The 18168-nt window shown below is 40.8% G+C and overlaps 1 protein-coding gene across 4 annotated transcripts in view; it reads right to left on the bottom strand.

Moving 5' to 3' along the window:
- Positions 1 to 18168, bottom strand: part of AFDN (afadin, adherens junction formation factor) — a 112497-nt gene that overhangs the window by 79843 nt on the left and 14486 nt on the right. For all 4 annotated transcript variants that reach the window (XM_087817750.1, XM_087817751.1, XM_087817752.1 and 1 more), the window contains exon 2: positions 1056 to 1251. In XM_087817750.1, the coding sequence (XP_087673876.1) occupies positions 1056 to 1251 (196 nt within the window). The remainder of the gene's footprint in view (positions 1 to 1055; positions 1252 to 18168) is intronic.

The raw sequence follows: 18168 nt of genomic DNA, 5'->3' as shown, positions 1-18168 counted from the left end.
ACTTGGTGGTCTTCAGATGACCAAATAGTACTGAGATATGGGCTCGAAGAGAGAGGCCGCCTTTCTCTCTGTAAGGTCCTGAGGTTAAGGAAAAACTCCACCTCAGAAACCCAGCCAAACGGAGGCTATCCTCAACTGTCCAACTCAGTGCTGGCATTATTTACGGAGGTGAGAACCTCATAACCTTAAAAAGATCATGAACAACTATGGCCTATGTTATATACTACTGGGGGGAAAGTGTTTGGTTATACTTGAATTCCACACATTACAAAAAATTTTGCCCAATTTCAAATTTACAAAGAAAGCTATATTTTTTAAGTAAAAAGAAAAAATTATGTTCAAAAAGGATTTGTGGATAGAACTTAACAAGTAATTCACATTAGGTCTGTGTTCTATGCAATCCCTTATTTGCTGTATTAATTAGATTTTTTACAGGTGACTGGACATTTCTAAAACACTCATAAACTTATAAATTTCTACATTTCCAATCAGTCCAATTTAAGCTGTCATTTGATAGAGATATATGGAATACTCAGATATTTCAAATATTAAAACAGGGAGAAATTACTACTAAGAGCTTCCTCAAGATGCCCTAGTTTCCCCAAACAATGATGAAAATACGTTGTTCCACATCACAAAACATTACAGGAAGACCCAGGATTCCTCTCACATGTTTAACTGGGTTATAATTAACCATGTGTCATATTCTACACACACGGGTTACATGAACTACTCTCCAGAAGCAAGTAGCACACTGTGTCACCAATGTCTGTGGCACCCAGACCTGCTGGATAAGTTTACCTGTGAAGAGCACCACACTGCTTATCTTTGGAGAAACAAGCACATGTAAAACAATACTCAGTCTAACTTTCAACAAACATGTGCTAGGGATACAGAGCCTTTCCCCAGACGTGCAGATGCTCTGCTGCCGATCGCTGCACCTAGGCCTCTCAGGAAAGGCAAGAGGACCTCGGAAGCGCAGCAGTGCTGTGGCGACAGTGCCCTGAGCAAGTGCCAGCACAGGAGTGGCTGGCAGGAAGCCGGGACGCACTGACCTCCACTGACATGCACTTCGTAGAGCGAGTACTTGGGCGAGGACAGCATGCGCATGTCAGGCCGGAACTTCTCGGCCAGCGTCTCAATGACATCCTGAGTGGTGGCCGTGCTGGAGACCCGGATACACTTGGTTGCAAAGTTTCCAGCAGCTTTATCTTGAAAATAAAACCTCATCACTCCATGGAACTCCAAATCCTAAAAGAAAACAAAATCATACATTTTTTGGAAAAACAACATTCTGAAAAGATCCACTTTCTATAACACTAATAAATGGAAAAGATGATTCATCACTTTTAAAAAAATCTTCCCCAGGGAATAAGTTTTTATTGATTTTAGAGAGGAAGGGGGAGAGACAAAACATCGATCAGTTCTCTCCCATATGTGCCCAATCAGGTATCAAACCTGCAACCTCTGGTGCAAGGGATGACCCGCCAACCAACTTAGGCTCCAAGCCAGGGCAAATCACCACTTTTTAAAAATGTTTCATTACCTTAAACATCTGAGACAGAAACTAAGAGAGGTGGGGTTTTCCGTCTTCAGATTTAATTATGTGACTTGGGACACGTTGTACCCAACTGCTCTTTGCCTGACAAGTCTCACGGGGAACATAATGGCTACAGAGTCGCTGACGTAACAGTCAACGTTTACTGATTCTCCGGCAAGTGCCAGGCCCACCTGGAAGTGCATTATTTTATTACATCTTTACAACAACCCAGTTAAGTAGGTACTATCGTCAAGCCCTGTTTTCAAGATTTGGTCATTAAAACACACACAGTTGAGGGTCTTGCTCAAGCAGTTAAGTGACATATCCAGCTCTACACCCCAGACTCAGTGGGTGCTGGTCCCTGTCTGTCCCTGCCCGTCTGTCCCAAGAGTTCAGACCAGCTGAGACTCTAACAGCCGATGTGGAAGGGCAGGGCCCAGAGCCCCAGCAGGATGACTTCTAATGCCTGGGCTATGCTCCCTGCCTTCAGCACTAATACAGATTCCGCTGTTCAGCTGGAGTCATCCTCAACCCTCTCCTCCTCTCCCCCTCACCCCACTTCCACACCCAATACACCAAATCATTTAATCTGCAACATATGCCCACAACCCTTCCAAAACCTCATTAAAGCTAAGTCAGACGGTGTCACTCCTTAGCTCTCCCCTCTATGGCTTTCTGCTCTCTCAGATGTCAAGTCTTCGCCACAGTGCTCAAAGCCCAGCAGTTCATCCCCCAGTCCACTAGCTTACCTTCACTAATAATTGTGACCTAAACAAGTATTTACTTGAAGAAAAGTATAAAAAATGAGATATTAGAATGGAGTTAACTATATAAACTACATGAAAACTACATCAGAAAATGTGACAATAGACACATCTCTAGTCCGCAAGCTTTACTCTGCTTGCCCAGCCTCTGCCTGACCACTAGGCAGTGCACCCTCCTGTTTCCCACTGGCCTAGAAAAACTACGAGATAAGTGAGTATGCGTGTTAGAGGAATACCACTGAATCACAGGTCCTGGGCAAAGTGGGCCCTGGTCACAGAGCTGAGACTGAGAGAGCATAGAGTTAGCAAGCGGAAGCTGTGTGTGAAGGACCTGCTCTGCTCTGGTCTCTCCACATCACGTAAACCGCCTCTGTCCAGCCTGGGCCAGCAGCAAAGGAAGCAGAGCTGGTGCCTTTTCAAATGTTCCAGTCTCTACGTTACTCTGGCAATCCTGAGGCCTTCATATGTAACAATGCATGTGAAGGATGCTCCTATGAAACTGTATAACAAGTTCATGTTCTTCACGCTGGGCCCTGTGCTAATAAACACTATGCATCACTTGCTGGGGCTCCTTCACTCGATCCCCCCTCCACTGCCCACCCTCTGGAATCAGTCAAGTCCTTCACGTCTGCTCTATTCTCTACCCTCTACCTCCTCCAGAGGTCCCTGAAATAGCACTTTCAAAAACAAAAAGTACTCATAACTTTAGTTACATATTTACGTTTTTATTATGGGAGTCATATTTTTATCCCAAGACTCTGAGACGTTTACCACTGCTACCCTGAAATCGTCTTTATATTAGATGTAACAGTCTCGGATGTTAATTAGCAAAACTACCCTGGCTCCTCCAAAGGCTCAACCGTACAGAACAAGTTAAACCAAAAAGGCAAATTAACCTTCAGGGAGCTCAACTGTTTTGCTAAAAGACTAGTTCTACATCATTTGTGATGAGAATAAAGCAGCTATACATACTTACGGGCCCCAAAGACACAAAAGCACCAGTTTCTCCGAGAATTCTCAAAACACAATTCCAAACTACCAAATATTAAAGACAGACATCCCCGTGTCTGGGAGGGCTGCCCAGCTCAGCAAGAACACAGAGACTCAGGAAGGAATTGAAAAGGCAAGCACGGGAAACAGAGACCACGTCCTTCTACATCCTCATGAAGTCCCTACGTACAGATCGCTACCCTTCACAGGCAAAGAGGAAACTGCACTATAAAATCTCCAGGATTAATGCGCTTCAGCTACTGAATTTACATGAAAAGTTGAGATAAGTGAAAATATGAGTAAACCCAAGGATACAGTGTCTCCAGCAAGGAACAGCACTCCTGTGTACAGAGAAGTGATAGTATTTCTACTCTATTCCATCAAACCTAGATAAAACAGCCCATAAAAACTACCTTTGATATGGTTTCATTTGCACTAACTGTTAATAAATAACTATTCATTTAGTTTGCCTGGTTACCCTAACATCACACAAGAATAGCTGAGTATAGCTGTTACTACAATATTCCCTTAATAAATTAATAAATGAGTATTCCCTTCCATTATTCTGCCAATTATAAGTTAGGCTGGTGTGATTTTACCCAATCTGAGAAGACTGATGAAATCAAGTTCCTGAACCTAAACACTGGGTGTGCAGTGACCAAACGAACAGACAATAATTAATTATAACTAACACAGAGTGAAGGCCACCAGCACCAGACACTGAGAGTGAGGCACTATGACCGTTCCCACTGTGCAGGGGAAAGAGAGAGGTCCAAAGTGTTAGGTGAGTGCATTCGCTGCAATCGCACGCTGGCCACGCAGAGGGCTGACAGCAGCCAGCATTCGCTGCCGTCAGAACCTCAGCTGCCAAACCTCCAAGCTCTGCTGCCTTGTCTTCAACAGTCACTCATCGTTTGAAGGGAGTCTGACGCGATTTTTCTTCTTCTTTGTTAGACTTGGTACAAGAGGCGTCCCAGAAGAAATAAGTGGATGGATGAGTAAGAGAAAGAAGTCTGATGTTCAGAGAGGTCTATGACCTGCCACGACCGCCTACTGGCCAGAAATGGCTCCAGAAACAGTCTCCTGGAAGCTCACACTGCAGTCGGAAGCTCGGCCCCACTCCGCATGGTGCTGCTCAGTCTCCGAGCCTGTCCAGCACACAAAGTGGGAAACCCTGGGGGTCTGCAGCAGGGCAGAGCAACCTGGCATTTCAACTAAACAGCTGTATCTCTGAGTGAGTTTAACGTGTATGTGACCTGAAACACCTTCCATAAGCTTACGTGGAAGAGTAAACAAACTATACAAAGCATCTAGCCAACGAGTGTTCAACAGGGAGCCGCTGTCCTCTCTCCTGTCTCTCCCACTGCACTGCAGCAGCTCCTCCGCAGTCCCTAACACAAGACTGCACAGAGAGAAAAGCATTCCAGTAACAACATCTGACTCTCCCAGTGTGACTGGCTGTTTTCAGCTGATAAGAGCTCTGAAAACAAAGCTTTGCATCTCTAACAGACAGCCACAAAGTCTCGGTGACAGGACTAATATTCTGATAATGTTGTAGCCAGCAGTCAAAATTTTACAAAGACAAATGTGTCCTTAAAAAAAAATAAACAAACAGCACTCGCTCCTTAGTGTTGGTTATACAAACCACCCAAGAGAAAACCACATTTAAAATAAAAAACGTGGTTGCAGGTCCTCCAGTACCTCAATGCAGTGCGCCAGGTGCTAGCAGCGCACTTGCAGGGAGAAGAATGCTTGGAGCAGGTAGAACGTAACTGCCCGTAACCCCTGTAATCAGTCCAGTCAGTGTTCTCTGTGCTAATTGCAGTAATTTAATTCAAAGGGAAGGAAAAGGCAATAAAACAATCACCTGCTTCCTTTCCTTAATGCTTATTTTCCTGACAGGAAAACAAGTTTCTTTTTTCCCTAAAGTTATACATTTATCTTTGCATAAACTTTTCCCTGATAAATATAATCACCAATGATTACAGTAAAATCTCATATAAGGGACAAATTTGGGTGAGGGAGTGTCCGTTAAAGCCGAAAGTCCGTAAAAACCTAATGAAGTAGGTTTTTCAAATGCGTATGTTTAAAAATTGACAAATTAGTTAGTTTACCTGTTTTTCTTACGTAGACGCGTTTGTGTAATTAAAATTAAGTATGTATGCCTGGCTGGGCGTGGCTCAGTGGATCACATGCATCTACCTAAGATTCAGGAGATGGTGGTTCGATTCCCAGTCAGGGCACATGCCTGGGTTGTGGGCTCGATCCCCAGTCAGGGGTGTGCAGAGGGCGGCTGATCAATGAATCTCCCATCATTGATGCTTCTCTCTCTCTCTCTCCCCCCCTCTCCCTTCCTCTGTCTGAAATCAATAAAGATATATTTTTTTAAATTATGCATGAAAAGTTTAATTCCACAGGAACGTTTTCTATATGTATTACTCTAATTTTAAATTTATACTGAATAGGTCTAGTAAACGCATGAATTCACCTGTCACCACGAGTAAGCAGATGCACATGGCCACACGGCCGGGATGCAGCTTAGCTCATGTGGGAACATCGGCCTGCATGAGTTAAAACTGCTTTAGAAAGTCACGCCAGGCGACAACAGGACCAGTTACAGCGCATGATGCAGTGTGATCACATGCTAATCATTCCTGAACACTGCTTATGAGCGGTGACTCTTGGATTTAAATATGTAGACTATAGCTGTAGATCTGTAGTATTTATTTATGTTGGCAAAATTACTACAGTGTTTTTTCCAACATATGGCCTATTCACTAAAATTTGTTTAAAATAACAGTGAATAACAAAAAAATAACCTGGTAATTTAATTATAAGCAAATCTTGGCTAAAAGCATTTTAAAATTAATAGGGTGTTCAGTTTCCAATATGACACACAGACCAAAAATTTTGTCTGTTAAGTCCAAAGTCTGTTACGAAGAGGTCCGCAAAATTGAGGGTTTACTATATTACTTGGGGTTGATTTAATGACAACTTTTAATGTTTATTGTAAAAAAGACAACAGACCAAAAAAACAACAACAACCCCACAGAAGGACAGACTGTATTATGAAATTACTAGAGTGCCAATGCAAAAAGCAAAAAATTAAAACTGGAGATTTTCTTTTAAACATTTTATCAGTATCTCATGAATTAACAGAACTGATCATCATCGGCCTTTGGGTCCACTCTAGCAGAAATGTGCCAGGGCAACCCCGACCTCTTTCAGCTCAAGCTGATCAGAACCCTTTGTCTGAGCTTCATTCAACAACCCGCCATGCCCGATTCTCTTTTCTTCTCAGTAAGTTCAGCATTTATTTGAAATCCATTTCCTGGCCTGTAGCAACTGATGCCAACTTCAAACAGGTAACCAACCATCACATGAGCTCACTCCCCGTGGAGGAAACAGCTGTTGCAGGATGGACCATACTTCATTCCCAACACACACACAAGTTAACTAGTACATAAAACCACCAACTAAACAATAGCCATTTGACTCACTTTTTTAAAACAGTAATAACACTTGAGTGTTAATACTTTAGGTAGAGGACAGAAGAAATACTTGAAATGGGTTTTTGGAATCTTGTATAAACACTATTTTTTAAACACTAGTACTTGAAGAATACTCTTTAAAATTATATGCATTTCATTATATAAAATTTGTACAGGAAAAATAATATTTCTGAAAGCTTAAAAGAAATAACTGTAAAATATCTTCACAGGCTAAAGCTCCCTCTTCCCACAAGTAGATCTCCCTTTTTATGAACTCTAACCACAATCCATCAGTACCCGAACACCTGAACAGTATAAGGCAAAAAAAAGTGTCTGCCAGAAAACGCAGCCTGTTGCAAAAACCAATGAGCTGACATATTTTTTTAAATGCCTCAGTTATGACTGCCAACATTATCTACTTAATGACTGACTGCTCACATCCGCTGACCATTTGTTGACGAGGCCAGCTAAATCTGTGCTTTGCTGCTAGACTCCAATGGAATCAGAAATCCACCCAATCCCTCAGTCAGCAGTACGGGAGGTCAGCAAGTGAGTTTCCCCAACAGCACTCTTAACATGTTTTAACCTCTATATCTGAGTAACTACCACATAAATGTATATTGGCGATTTGAAAGACGGTCAGTTAAAGGATATATTAAGCCAGGAGGACAAAAGAGCAATGACCACATTCATGATTAAAGAATAAGTCTCTATTTCTAACGTGATCTTAAATACTACATTTGTACAAACATACAGAAATACAAAACAACCCTAAGAGTCACCAGAGATGCAGTCCAGAGGTTATGACCAACCTGGCCACATTCCTTTGGAATTCTGGTGAAGCCTATAACCTGCTCTCACCATAAAAAAAACCGCCAAGCATTACAAAGGGAACAACTCCACTGAAGCACGATTATCACACTATTAACACCTGTGATACAGTAACGTAAGTGCTCTAGGAGTCAGTTCATGCAACTCTAATACCGAAGTAGATAAAAGTATAAACACAGCAGTGGTAAAAATGCTGAAATTCAGTTAGAAGTTAATAAAAGTTTATTTACTGAAAATAAAGATGTCATTATTTTCTCATCCATGTTCAAAGATCCCATGAAATCTATGAATAGTCCTCAGTTAAGAAGCCCCCACGGACTCCAGTGACGCTGAACTCACCACCTAGCTGAGCACGGCATCCCTCTTCCTGCAGCTCAACAGCTTGAAAGTACTGCCTTATACAAGAGCAAGTTCATTTCATACAGCTTTACCCACTGGTATCATTTGGGGTGGAATCTTTTTTCTGCCAAGGGCCATTTGGATATTTATAGCATCATTTGTGGGCCCTACAAAATTATCAACTTAAAAATTAGCCTTCCATATTTGGTCAAACATTTAATTAACTCACCCCTAATGTGATGACTGGAACTGCTTCTCTTTGGTAGGGCGCTGGCAGGACCAGACCAAATGATTTTGCAGACCCTATACGGCCCATGGGCCGAACATTCGCAACCCCCGCCCTGAATTTTAGCCCTATATTCAAACTGTGGAATATGATCCTTTTTTCCCCCACTTTATTAATGAAATGGAATACAGTGAAATAGATTTCTGCTAGGTACAGTGCATCCTGGGTAAGGAAACAGGACAAGAACTGGCTCATGAAATTTAATTTCACGTACACATGAAAGTTACGTCTGTGTACACCCTGAGCTACAAGGTAAAAGGCAGTTCTTTCCTTACCAGGGGTCTCAGTTAAACTGGTTCAGACTGAGAAGTTTCTCATCCTTGGTGCTCCGACATGAAGACTGAATAACTCTCCGCTGTGGGAGCTGTCCTGTGCACTGCGGGATGCCCAGAACACCCCTGGCCTCTGGACACCCACCGAGCTGTGACAACCAAAAGTGTCTCCCGACATCTGCATATGTCCCCAGGAGACAGAACTGTCCCAGTGGAGAGCCACAGATTTAGAACAGGTCTAGTGCCTCTTCAGAATGACATTCTAACTCTAGTTAGTTCCTTCAACTGCTCTCCTTCCTGACATAATTCCAAACCCACCTGCTATTTCGGTCTCTTCTCACTTGAACACATCCCTGTTCTACCCCCCTAACCTGAGACAATTTCCAGAACTGATCACAAAAATCCAGATGTGTCTGATGAGCCGCAAGTCCACTGCTAATTCTAATCCTATACCTGTAATTAATGCAACTTAAAATTACACTAGCTTTCTGGTGACCACCTAATATTGTTGATTCAAATTAGGTTCCAGTAAAATTAAAGTTCTTGAGTCATTTGAATGTTATTCTACCAAATAATAACATTTGTCAACTTGGCACTAATCTGTTAAACAAAATAATATAATTTATAGCTTTTGAGTACAACTGGTTCCTAATTCATCTGATTGTACTTCAGTCCAGCCCGTAAACACAGGAGTACAATGAAAGACACTGTTGAATTTCTTGTTAAAACCCAGATACACTACAGCTAATCCACTTCCTTGATCTACAAACCCAGTAACCTCTCACACACATAGTGATCTTACTGTACCTACTAAGCCATGCTGGGTGCTATAAACGGAATTACACAGCTCCCAACCCCAAGAGTTTCTTTTTCAGTCCTACCACAATCAGGGGGAACATTTCTATTAAAAGTCTTAGTTCATCGTTTAACAGGATCAGTACAAACAGGTTATACACTGCTTTTAAAACCAGTGAACTTCACACTGGCAATGCAGGCTGTCACAGCTCTGCCGCCTAATCCATGCCACAGGGCACACACGGCACCACTCAGGAAGCATTCTGCTCAAATGGCTGGACCTGCATCCAATCAAAGCCACTGAACAAGTGAAACACCACCACCATCTCTGGGGGAAGGCAAGCCCGAAATGAACGGGGACACTGCACAGGAAGAGCAAGCCAGGTTTTCCAGCACGTCTATGGCACGAAATAAATACGGGGTGGGCGAGGGGCTAGAATGCTCTAGATGAAAAGAGACGTAAGAGAACAAAATATAATGTGTGCACCTTGTCTGGATCCTGATTCAAATACATTACTGTAAAAACATGTCTGAGAGACACCGGGAAATCTGAGTAAGGGCTACATAGTAGACGACAGTAAGAACTATGGTTCATTTGTTGACAGGATTACTGCATTCTTAAGACTTTTTGAGATGCACAGTGAGGTAGAGAAGAAATAACATGTTAGTTTTTACCTTTGGCTTTAAAACAGTTTAGCTAAAACAATAAAAAATAATATTAATAACAAAACTTTGAAAATTATAATGTCTGGGGGATGGATATAAATGAATTTCATCTATGTTTGAAAATTTTCTTATTAAAAATGTTTGAAGTGAAAATAATTAAGCTACAATTACAAACTAAATATTATTAAATATAAAATAAACTTATTTTTATAAAAATTCCAGTGCTCTAGAAAATATTCAGGGAATTTGATTCCATAAACAGATAATTAGCATGAGAAGCCAGAGGTCTCTTGCTTACACTGAGTGAGCAGCAAGTGTGTGGTGGAAAGTGAGAGAGGGAGGCAGGACCTAGGAAATGGCCAGAAATCATTAAAATCTCCTGGGCTCTGGACAGCTGCCAGAGTCCTCCCTTCCTGCCTATGAAACTAGAGGCTGCTGTTGACCTCATAGGCTTTGTGGTCGTGGCGCGGCTTCTGTTGTACAAAAGCACCGGTCACAACTCGGGCGCTAGATGGTAAACATCAGCTCCCACCTTGAACAGTGCACAATTGTGTCTCCAGCAAACAAAACTGAAAACAACTGAGCATGCACAGAAGTCCAGGCACTTACGTATGTAACAAATGCAAAATATCAAGCTTCGTAGAAAAAAATGTCGCCGCAACATTCATAATTCTACTTCTGAAACACAATGATGTCCAATAGTTAAAGCGTTTCCAATGACCGGACTGACCAGATCAAGGAATACAGAATGTTGAAATGCCTTCTTGGTCAAGGAAAACAACCATGTTCCTGAACTCAGCCCCAACCTTGCACTATTCAAAAGAAAACCCAAGAAGATAAAATGAGAAAACTGCTTCTTAAATCTGCACTGAGATTCTTCAAGTATGTGAAATATTAAAAAGAAGTTTCTAAAAAAGAAATAGTTTCTAAATTTGAACAAGGGTAATTTACCATACAAATTATACACCATTTACTATATTTACATTAACTTTCACATCCAAGTAAATACTCAAACTATGTCAACTGATTCAAAGAAGCTTCCTACAATTAAAATGCTTCTGTTTCTATTTTTTGAGTATACCAAAAATTGAATTTACACAAACCTAGTACTCAAACCTATTTTGATTAAAAAAAAAAAAAAAAATTCAGAAAACTTATCTAAATTAAAAATATCTTCAAATCTCTATTGTAGTCTTTATTAGCAAACAAATACAAGTAGATTTTAAAAGCAGCTGTTTTCTGAGTCCTCCCATGTCTTACACAAGACACTGAGAGGGGCCTGGGACAGAGGTGGAGAGAACAAGTTAGAAACCATGTTTTTGGATAGAGGGCATGCCTTGATATGAATATCACTGTCTCACAGCTAGGATTTTACAAACTAAACAAAACACTGTGGCCACGGCCGGGTGGATCAGTTGGTGGGACCGTGGTTTTGTGCACCAAAAGGTTTTGGGTTCGATTCCTGGTCGGTGTATGTACACCAAAGTTGTGGGTCAGAACGTCTAGGGGAGGCAGCTGATCCACGTTTCTCTCTCACATAGATGTTTCTCTCTCTTTTCCTCTCTCTCTAAAAATCAATAAAACCATATCCTCAGGTGAGGATTTTAAAAAGTTTAAAACAAACACACTGTTTTGGTGCAAGTGGCGGCTGTTCTCTCCGAGTATCACAAGCAACCCTGAATTGCACACCTGGTGCTAGCTGGTACTGCCGGACCACACTTCCCGTGTCACTTTCTTTCTTATCAAATGACCAGAGTGACTGGAATGTCACTTGGTACCAGGCAAGAGAAAAACAGAAAGGTAAGCTGCATAAATCAGCACAGGGACTTTGTTCAGGGGGATTTTTACCAGCAGTAATTTAGAAAAGGGACACAGGGCATTTATGCAGAGCGATCCTGATGAGAATGGCTCACTCTTCAACGGAGATGCCAACTTAATGTAACTGCAAAAGAGAAATATCATGAAAAGCAGCAATCACTGAAGTAGACTGTCCTCTGTTACTGAAATGTTCTGTTCACTAGATATCACTTTCGACCCCTAGCCGAGAATCTTCCGCAGTGCTAAGTAAATGTCCCTAGCTAACGTGCATATATGGCCTAAAAAAAGTACATTCTGGAACAAATTCTTTAGATAATTAATGAAATACATCAGAGGCAAGAAATCAAAGACAAAGATACAGAAATATAAGTATTAGGTTCCACGAAATGCAAACCTCAAAGTCACTGATTCTATTTTTATATAAAAAGTTACTATTGCCCGGCCGGGCGTGGTTCGGCGGTTGAGTATCGACCTGGGATCCAGGCGATTGGGGTTCGATTCCCAGTCAGGGCACATGCCCAGGTTGCGGGCTCGATCAATGACTCTCTCATCATTGATGTTTCTCTCTCTCTCTCTCCCTCTCCTTTCCTCTCTCTGAAATCAATAAAGATATTTTTTTTTTAAAAAAAGTTACTGTTATCCATAAAATCTCACTTAAGTATACTTCTGAAGGTATTACCACTTCTAGATATAATTGCACACAAAATAAGAAACAGCAACAAATAAGACTTCTTTCCATTTAAGATATGGAATGCGGAATCAACCTAAAGAATACAGTACTAACCCTAAACCTACTGTTGGAAACCTCCCCTCCTCCCCCACAAATGACATCAACTGATACCAAGTTAAGCAGATGGCTATACATTTCTGTCCTGAGATGAACAAGTAAGCGCTCTGCTTGCTGTAGCAAACAAAACAAGGGAAAGAAAGAAAAAAGTGATACACAAATAGCAAGATTATCTGACATACCTAGGTATTCATCCTAAAAACATGTTCATTGTGCTGAGTGCTTTTTATGGATCATCTACTTCCACTCTAAAAACCCTGGGAGGCAGGTACTATTAGTTTCCTGTCTTATAGGTGATGAAGTCACCACGATCTAACAGCTAATCGGGGAGGCCAGAGTTCTCACTCAGGCAATTTTGAAACAAGAGGCCACAGTTTTAACTGCTGAGTGACACCTCCTCTTACCCTGGTGTACAAACGTGAGGCTGTTACCCTGCCAGTTCCAGCAATACGGCAGGTTGAACCATCAGCAACCATTCTACTGCATGACAGATAATACAAACACACACTAGCTTAAACACACTGCGGAGTTTATATGAGAAGAGAGAATCAAAGAGGGAACCACAGACAAACAAGTGTCTGGGACAGGCTCCTCGGGGCCTGGCACTGGGGAATACGCTGTGCAGGGAACAAAAGAAGGTGCTGCCAGACTATAAGTAGCTGGACTACATAGCTAAGTGTAAAAAGTCAAACTGTAAAACTCTCAAAATAAAACATGAAACATTCATCAAACAAAAGAAAAAACTGATGAACAAAACCACATTTCAAATGTTTTTAAATCTATGTGACAAAAGACGCTATAAAAAGTGAAAAATCACAAACAAAAACAATTTGCAAAATACATAATGTACAAAAGATTAGTAATCAGAATTTACAATAATTCCTACAAATAAACTAGAAAAAGACAATGATTTTCCAAACAAAATCCCTGGAAAAAAGATAGACAAAATAAATAAGCAATTCACAGATAAACTCAGAATAAGCACAGACATTAGAAAACACATCTACTCACTGAACTCAAGGTAATATATATAATTATTATTCCATATACTCCAGCTTGTAAAAAGGTCTGAGGGTACTGAGGATATGGGGAATTCTGAAGGTTGGACTTTAAGTTGGCAAAACCATCTCAAAGATCAATTTGGCAGAACCTGGTAAATCATTATCTGTGCATGGCCTATATCCAAGAAATTACACTTGTAGGCAGGCATCCATCCTAAAACTTTTCACTAGTGCAGAAGGAACCATGGACAAGGGTGTCTATTAAATCCACACTTGTAACAATGGAAAAATATAAACGACCTGATCGCCCCTAGACAAGAGTTGAGATAAATAAGCTGTGGTTCATTTGGACAACGGACTACTACAGAACAGTTAAAATCAACTATTATTTACCAACTTCCAGTTAGTAATTTCTTGAGAGGAAGAAAGGGAAAAGGAAGGTAGGCAGAAAAGTCCTTTGGCTAACTGTGTCTGTAACTTTTTTTTTTTTTTAATATATCTTTATTGATTTCAGACAGAGGAAAGGAGAGGGAGAGAGAGATAGAAACATCAATGATGAGAGAGTCATTGATCAGCTGACTCCTGCACACCCCCAACTGGGGATCGAGCCCGCAACCTGGGCATGTGCCCTGACTGGGAATCGAACCCCAATCACCTGGACCCTAGGTCGACGCTCAACCACTGAGCCACGCCCAGCCAGGCTGTCTATAACTATTAATTCCTTAAACTTTCTGGCCTAATTCAGCTGAAGGAAATGTAGGTAATAACGCATCCCTTGCTTACCTGGAAATTAAAGGAAATAACAGACTGGCTCTAGCACTTGAGTCACGGAGAGATGCGAAAGTGACTCAAAGGCAAGGAAGCGGCCTGCAACCCTGCCGCCAGGGGAGAGCTGTGTTCCCAAGGTGCTCCTCCCACAATAAAAGAACTCTCCAAGGACAAAGGCTGTTAGAACCACCAGTCTACTGGAAGCTAGTCAGAGTTCTGTAGGACAAAGGTTCTCCACATTTTTCCAGTAATAATTCTCAAGAAACGGAAAGGAAGGAAAGGGAGAGAAGTGTCCACAAGGGAGTAAAAAACAAAAACCAACACCACAGATTCGATTTCCAAAGCCAGGACACAAATCTGCTCAAAGATAAAGCTCACTTCAAAGCAATGCTTTCAAACTGTATTAAACATTTAAACATTCAGGAATATGGGAATAACAATCTATTTTTTAAAAAGAAATGAAAACTGTAATGTGGTAGCCAAAGAAGACTCAGAATAAACATTAAGCCTCGGGGATGGAACATTTTTATTCCCAATTAAATCACCACCACCACCAGCACCACCACGCTCCCTCCTCCTCCCTAACTCTAGGCAATGCGGAAAAAGTTATGGACTAAATAGTACCTGTTCTCACATAATTTATAATCTAGACACCCAGTAATGACAGATGGTGACACACAAAAGAATTAAACAGTAGAGGGTCCAAAGGCCCCTGAGGGATGTAAGTGGGAGGGGGTACTTGAACAAAGCCCTAACTACAGGGAAAGAGGCTTCCAAGCAGGGGGAACAAGTGTGAAGGTCCCAAGGCAGAGCCTGGTTGGCAGTCAGAGAAACAGCAAGACCACTGTGGGGGGGATATGGATCAGACCTCCTGGGAAGAAGGCGTCACACTGGGCTTTACAGGTATGTGAGTAAAATAAAAGCCAAAGCCATTTGAGCTTGAGCAGGAAAATTACATTCCTTAACGTTTAGAAGTGAATATGTGGAAAACAGGTTGCAAGAGGGCAAAGGTAGGTGATGGGCGAAAAAAAGATTAGGTAAGAGGTTACTGAAACAGTCCAGGTGAGAGAGCCTGACCTAGGCCAGTAGCAAGAAGTGGAGATGTAGAGAAGTGGTTAGATTATGAAAATATTTTGAAGGTAGAGCTGCCAGAATTTGCTGACAGATTAGATATGAAGTCTAAGAGAAAGAAATGAGTCATGAATGAATGAATAATTGCCAGGCTGTGGGCACCAACAACTGATAGAATTGAAATGCCAGATGTTTACCAAGATAGAGAAGACTGCAGGAGAAGCAGCGGTGGACTGGTGGGAAATTGAGAGTCCAGTTCTGGACACGTTAAATTCAGGGTAATGACCCGAGCCAAGAGATAGAAATCTGAACACATCAGCACTTAAAACCTTAGAAAGAAAGATCTCACCTAGGGAACGAGGATGGGGAGGAAGGGAGAGCAGGCCACCAAGTGGAGGAGGTGCCTCCTGGAGGAGGTGGAAAAAGGCGCATGGCGCATGGCGTAGGAGGGGAAGGAGAGGAAGAAGGAAGGACGAGACCTAGCAGGAGCCTCACTGATGACTTGGACAAGAGGGCTTTTGATGAAGTCAAGAGTTAGGCCCCTTAGGGCAAAAGCAACGCCAAAGTCCTGAAATTTAACTTTTGTCTTTAAACAACTTAAATTGAGAGCAGAGTATAGCTGTACTTCACTGGTTTTTTTTTCCTTCTTTTACAAATGACAGGCTCACATCAACCAAATAACCAGACAGACAAAATAACCATATAACTACTGACTGTCTTAACAGTACAGAAGCAGTCGGCAGAGTATGTTCAACAATATGCAGTTTATACTTCCTCAGTTCTAATGACTTTTACAGTAATTCCCCGAAAATGTCATCTACTAGGCTTTCAATATTCTGCCTTTCCCCAAATCACACAGAAGATTCTGTAAGATATACCAGAAAACAAAATCCCTTGTTTTTTTTAATACTAAGCATCCTTTTTAACCTAATTTATTTTCCTTACTGTGATATTTGTAGAAATAACAAACTGAAGATTATACACATCCTATCACAACAAATAGCAAATAAATTAGAAGGAAGTTTTAAGTAGTCAGATAACCTGAACTATTTACAATTATCAATAGTCTGATTTCTATAAAGTTCATGGCTTATTTTTGAACTTTTAAAAAAGTTTATGCCCTGGGCTTTTTGAAAAGATTTTAAATTCATTCACTGCAATATATATATATATATATGTAATTTCAATATAGTTCATTTTGAGAATTTTCTCAATGAATAAAGTCATTTAAGTAAAATTTAGTATTTTTATAGTTATATTGAAAATTAGGGACTTTAAAGCAAAATATCCAAACTAGTCAACAATGAAAGACCTCAGAAACAAGCCTCTTTCTGATACCGTTAAGTCTACTGGTAGAGAGTTTAATAGATCTGAGCCTGATTTAGGAAAAGACTGTCCAAATGCTAATAAAAGTGGTAATTACTAAATGTAAAAGAAGTAAAAGGAAACAGGTGCAAGTTACCAGCTGTAACTCAGTTAAGGTATTTCAGATTTTAGAAGTGCTCCCTTGGTCTTTTAATTACTTTTCAAGTACGCTAAAAATAAAGAAACAAATGAACAATTTTATAGCAAAAGATGCCATAAAATTAGAAGACCAAAATGACTGATAGGAAAAAATTTATAAACACAGGATAAAATGTTTTATAAAAAGCATTTTCATGTATCAATAAAAACAAATACTTCAAGAGAAAAACAGATACTTCTCATAAAAAGGAAGTATACTGGATGGTCAGTAAATTCATGAAAACTGGTCCACCTCAACGATGAACAAGGAAACGTTTAATTTGCAATATCCAGTGTTAGGTCAAGGGTCATATCCACCACAGTGGGGGTATAAACTGCAGGAGGCTTCCTAAATAACGCTTGGTAGCCTATCAAAGATTGTCAATGTGTACAGACTTTTACTCAAATTTCACTTCCAGAAATCTACCATGGAAATGCGTCGGTGAAGGAAGAAAGCCTGAGAACTGTTCACGGCAACGTTACTGAAACAGCGTATTCCAGAGTTGAAGTGCTCCCGGGTAACGGCTAAGGAAATAACTAGTACATGGAATATCACATAGCTATTAAAAAATAAGAAAGGATTTTATATATACATACATTTATACACACATGGGAGAATTTCTTGAATAAAACATGTTGCAAAAAGTATACATCCTATGATCCTATTTTCATAAAATAAAATTCAAATATATACACACACATTCATTTCTAAGAGTACAGAATAAAAGCTCTTAACAGTGGCTACCTCTGGACATCTGAAACGGGGAAGGCAAGGAGACCTTCAAAGCTTCTCCACGGGCTCCAATCGAAAAACATGAACTAAGTTTTAAACCACACAAATCTTAGTAAAATACAGGTTTCTCTCTATCACCTGTTCTATAACTTATCTTTAGCTTCCTTCTGAGTAAAAGCACATCAGTCACCACTCATGGGGAAGAGCTTCCTCTACTGTTCAACTGCGTATCCACTGTCCCACGTACGCTGTTCTCCTTAATGTTCATGGAAGAAACACTCAAACCTGTGAAGAATTTTTGTGAGTTTATTTGAGCCAAGCTGTTGACTCCTGTCAGGAAGCAGGATCTCAAGGGATTGCGATAACGCCCCGAGAATGGCAACTGTGCACCTTGCTTTATCCATTACAATCAGAAAAGGAGAGAGGTCAGTGGGTTCCAAGAAATCCTCTGGTGATAGATGAGGGAGGCGGGAGAAAGCAAAGCCGGGAAACCTCTGGAATTGGATAAAATGT

This window comes from Miniopterus natalensis, chromosome 5 (assembly GCF_054644295.1).
Source record: "Miniopterus natalensis isolate mMinNat1 chromosome 5, mMinNat1.hap1, whole genome shotgun sequence".
NCBI classification, from domain to species: domain Eukaryota; kingdom Metazoa; phylum Chordata; class Mammalia; order Chiroptera; family Miniopteridae; genus Miniopterus; species Miniopterus natalensis.
This window is presented reverse-complemented; position numbering and strand designations above follow the sequence as displayed.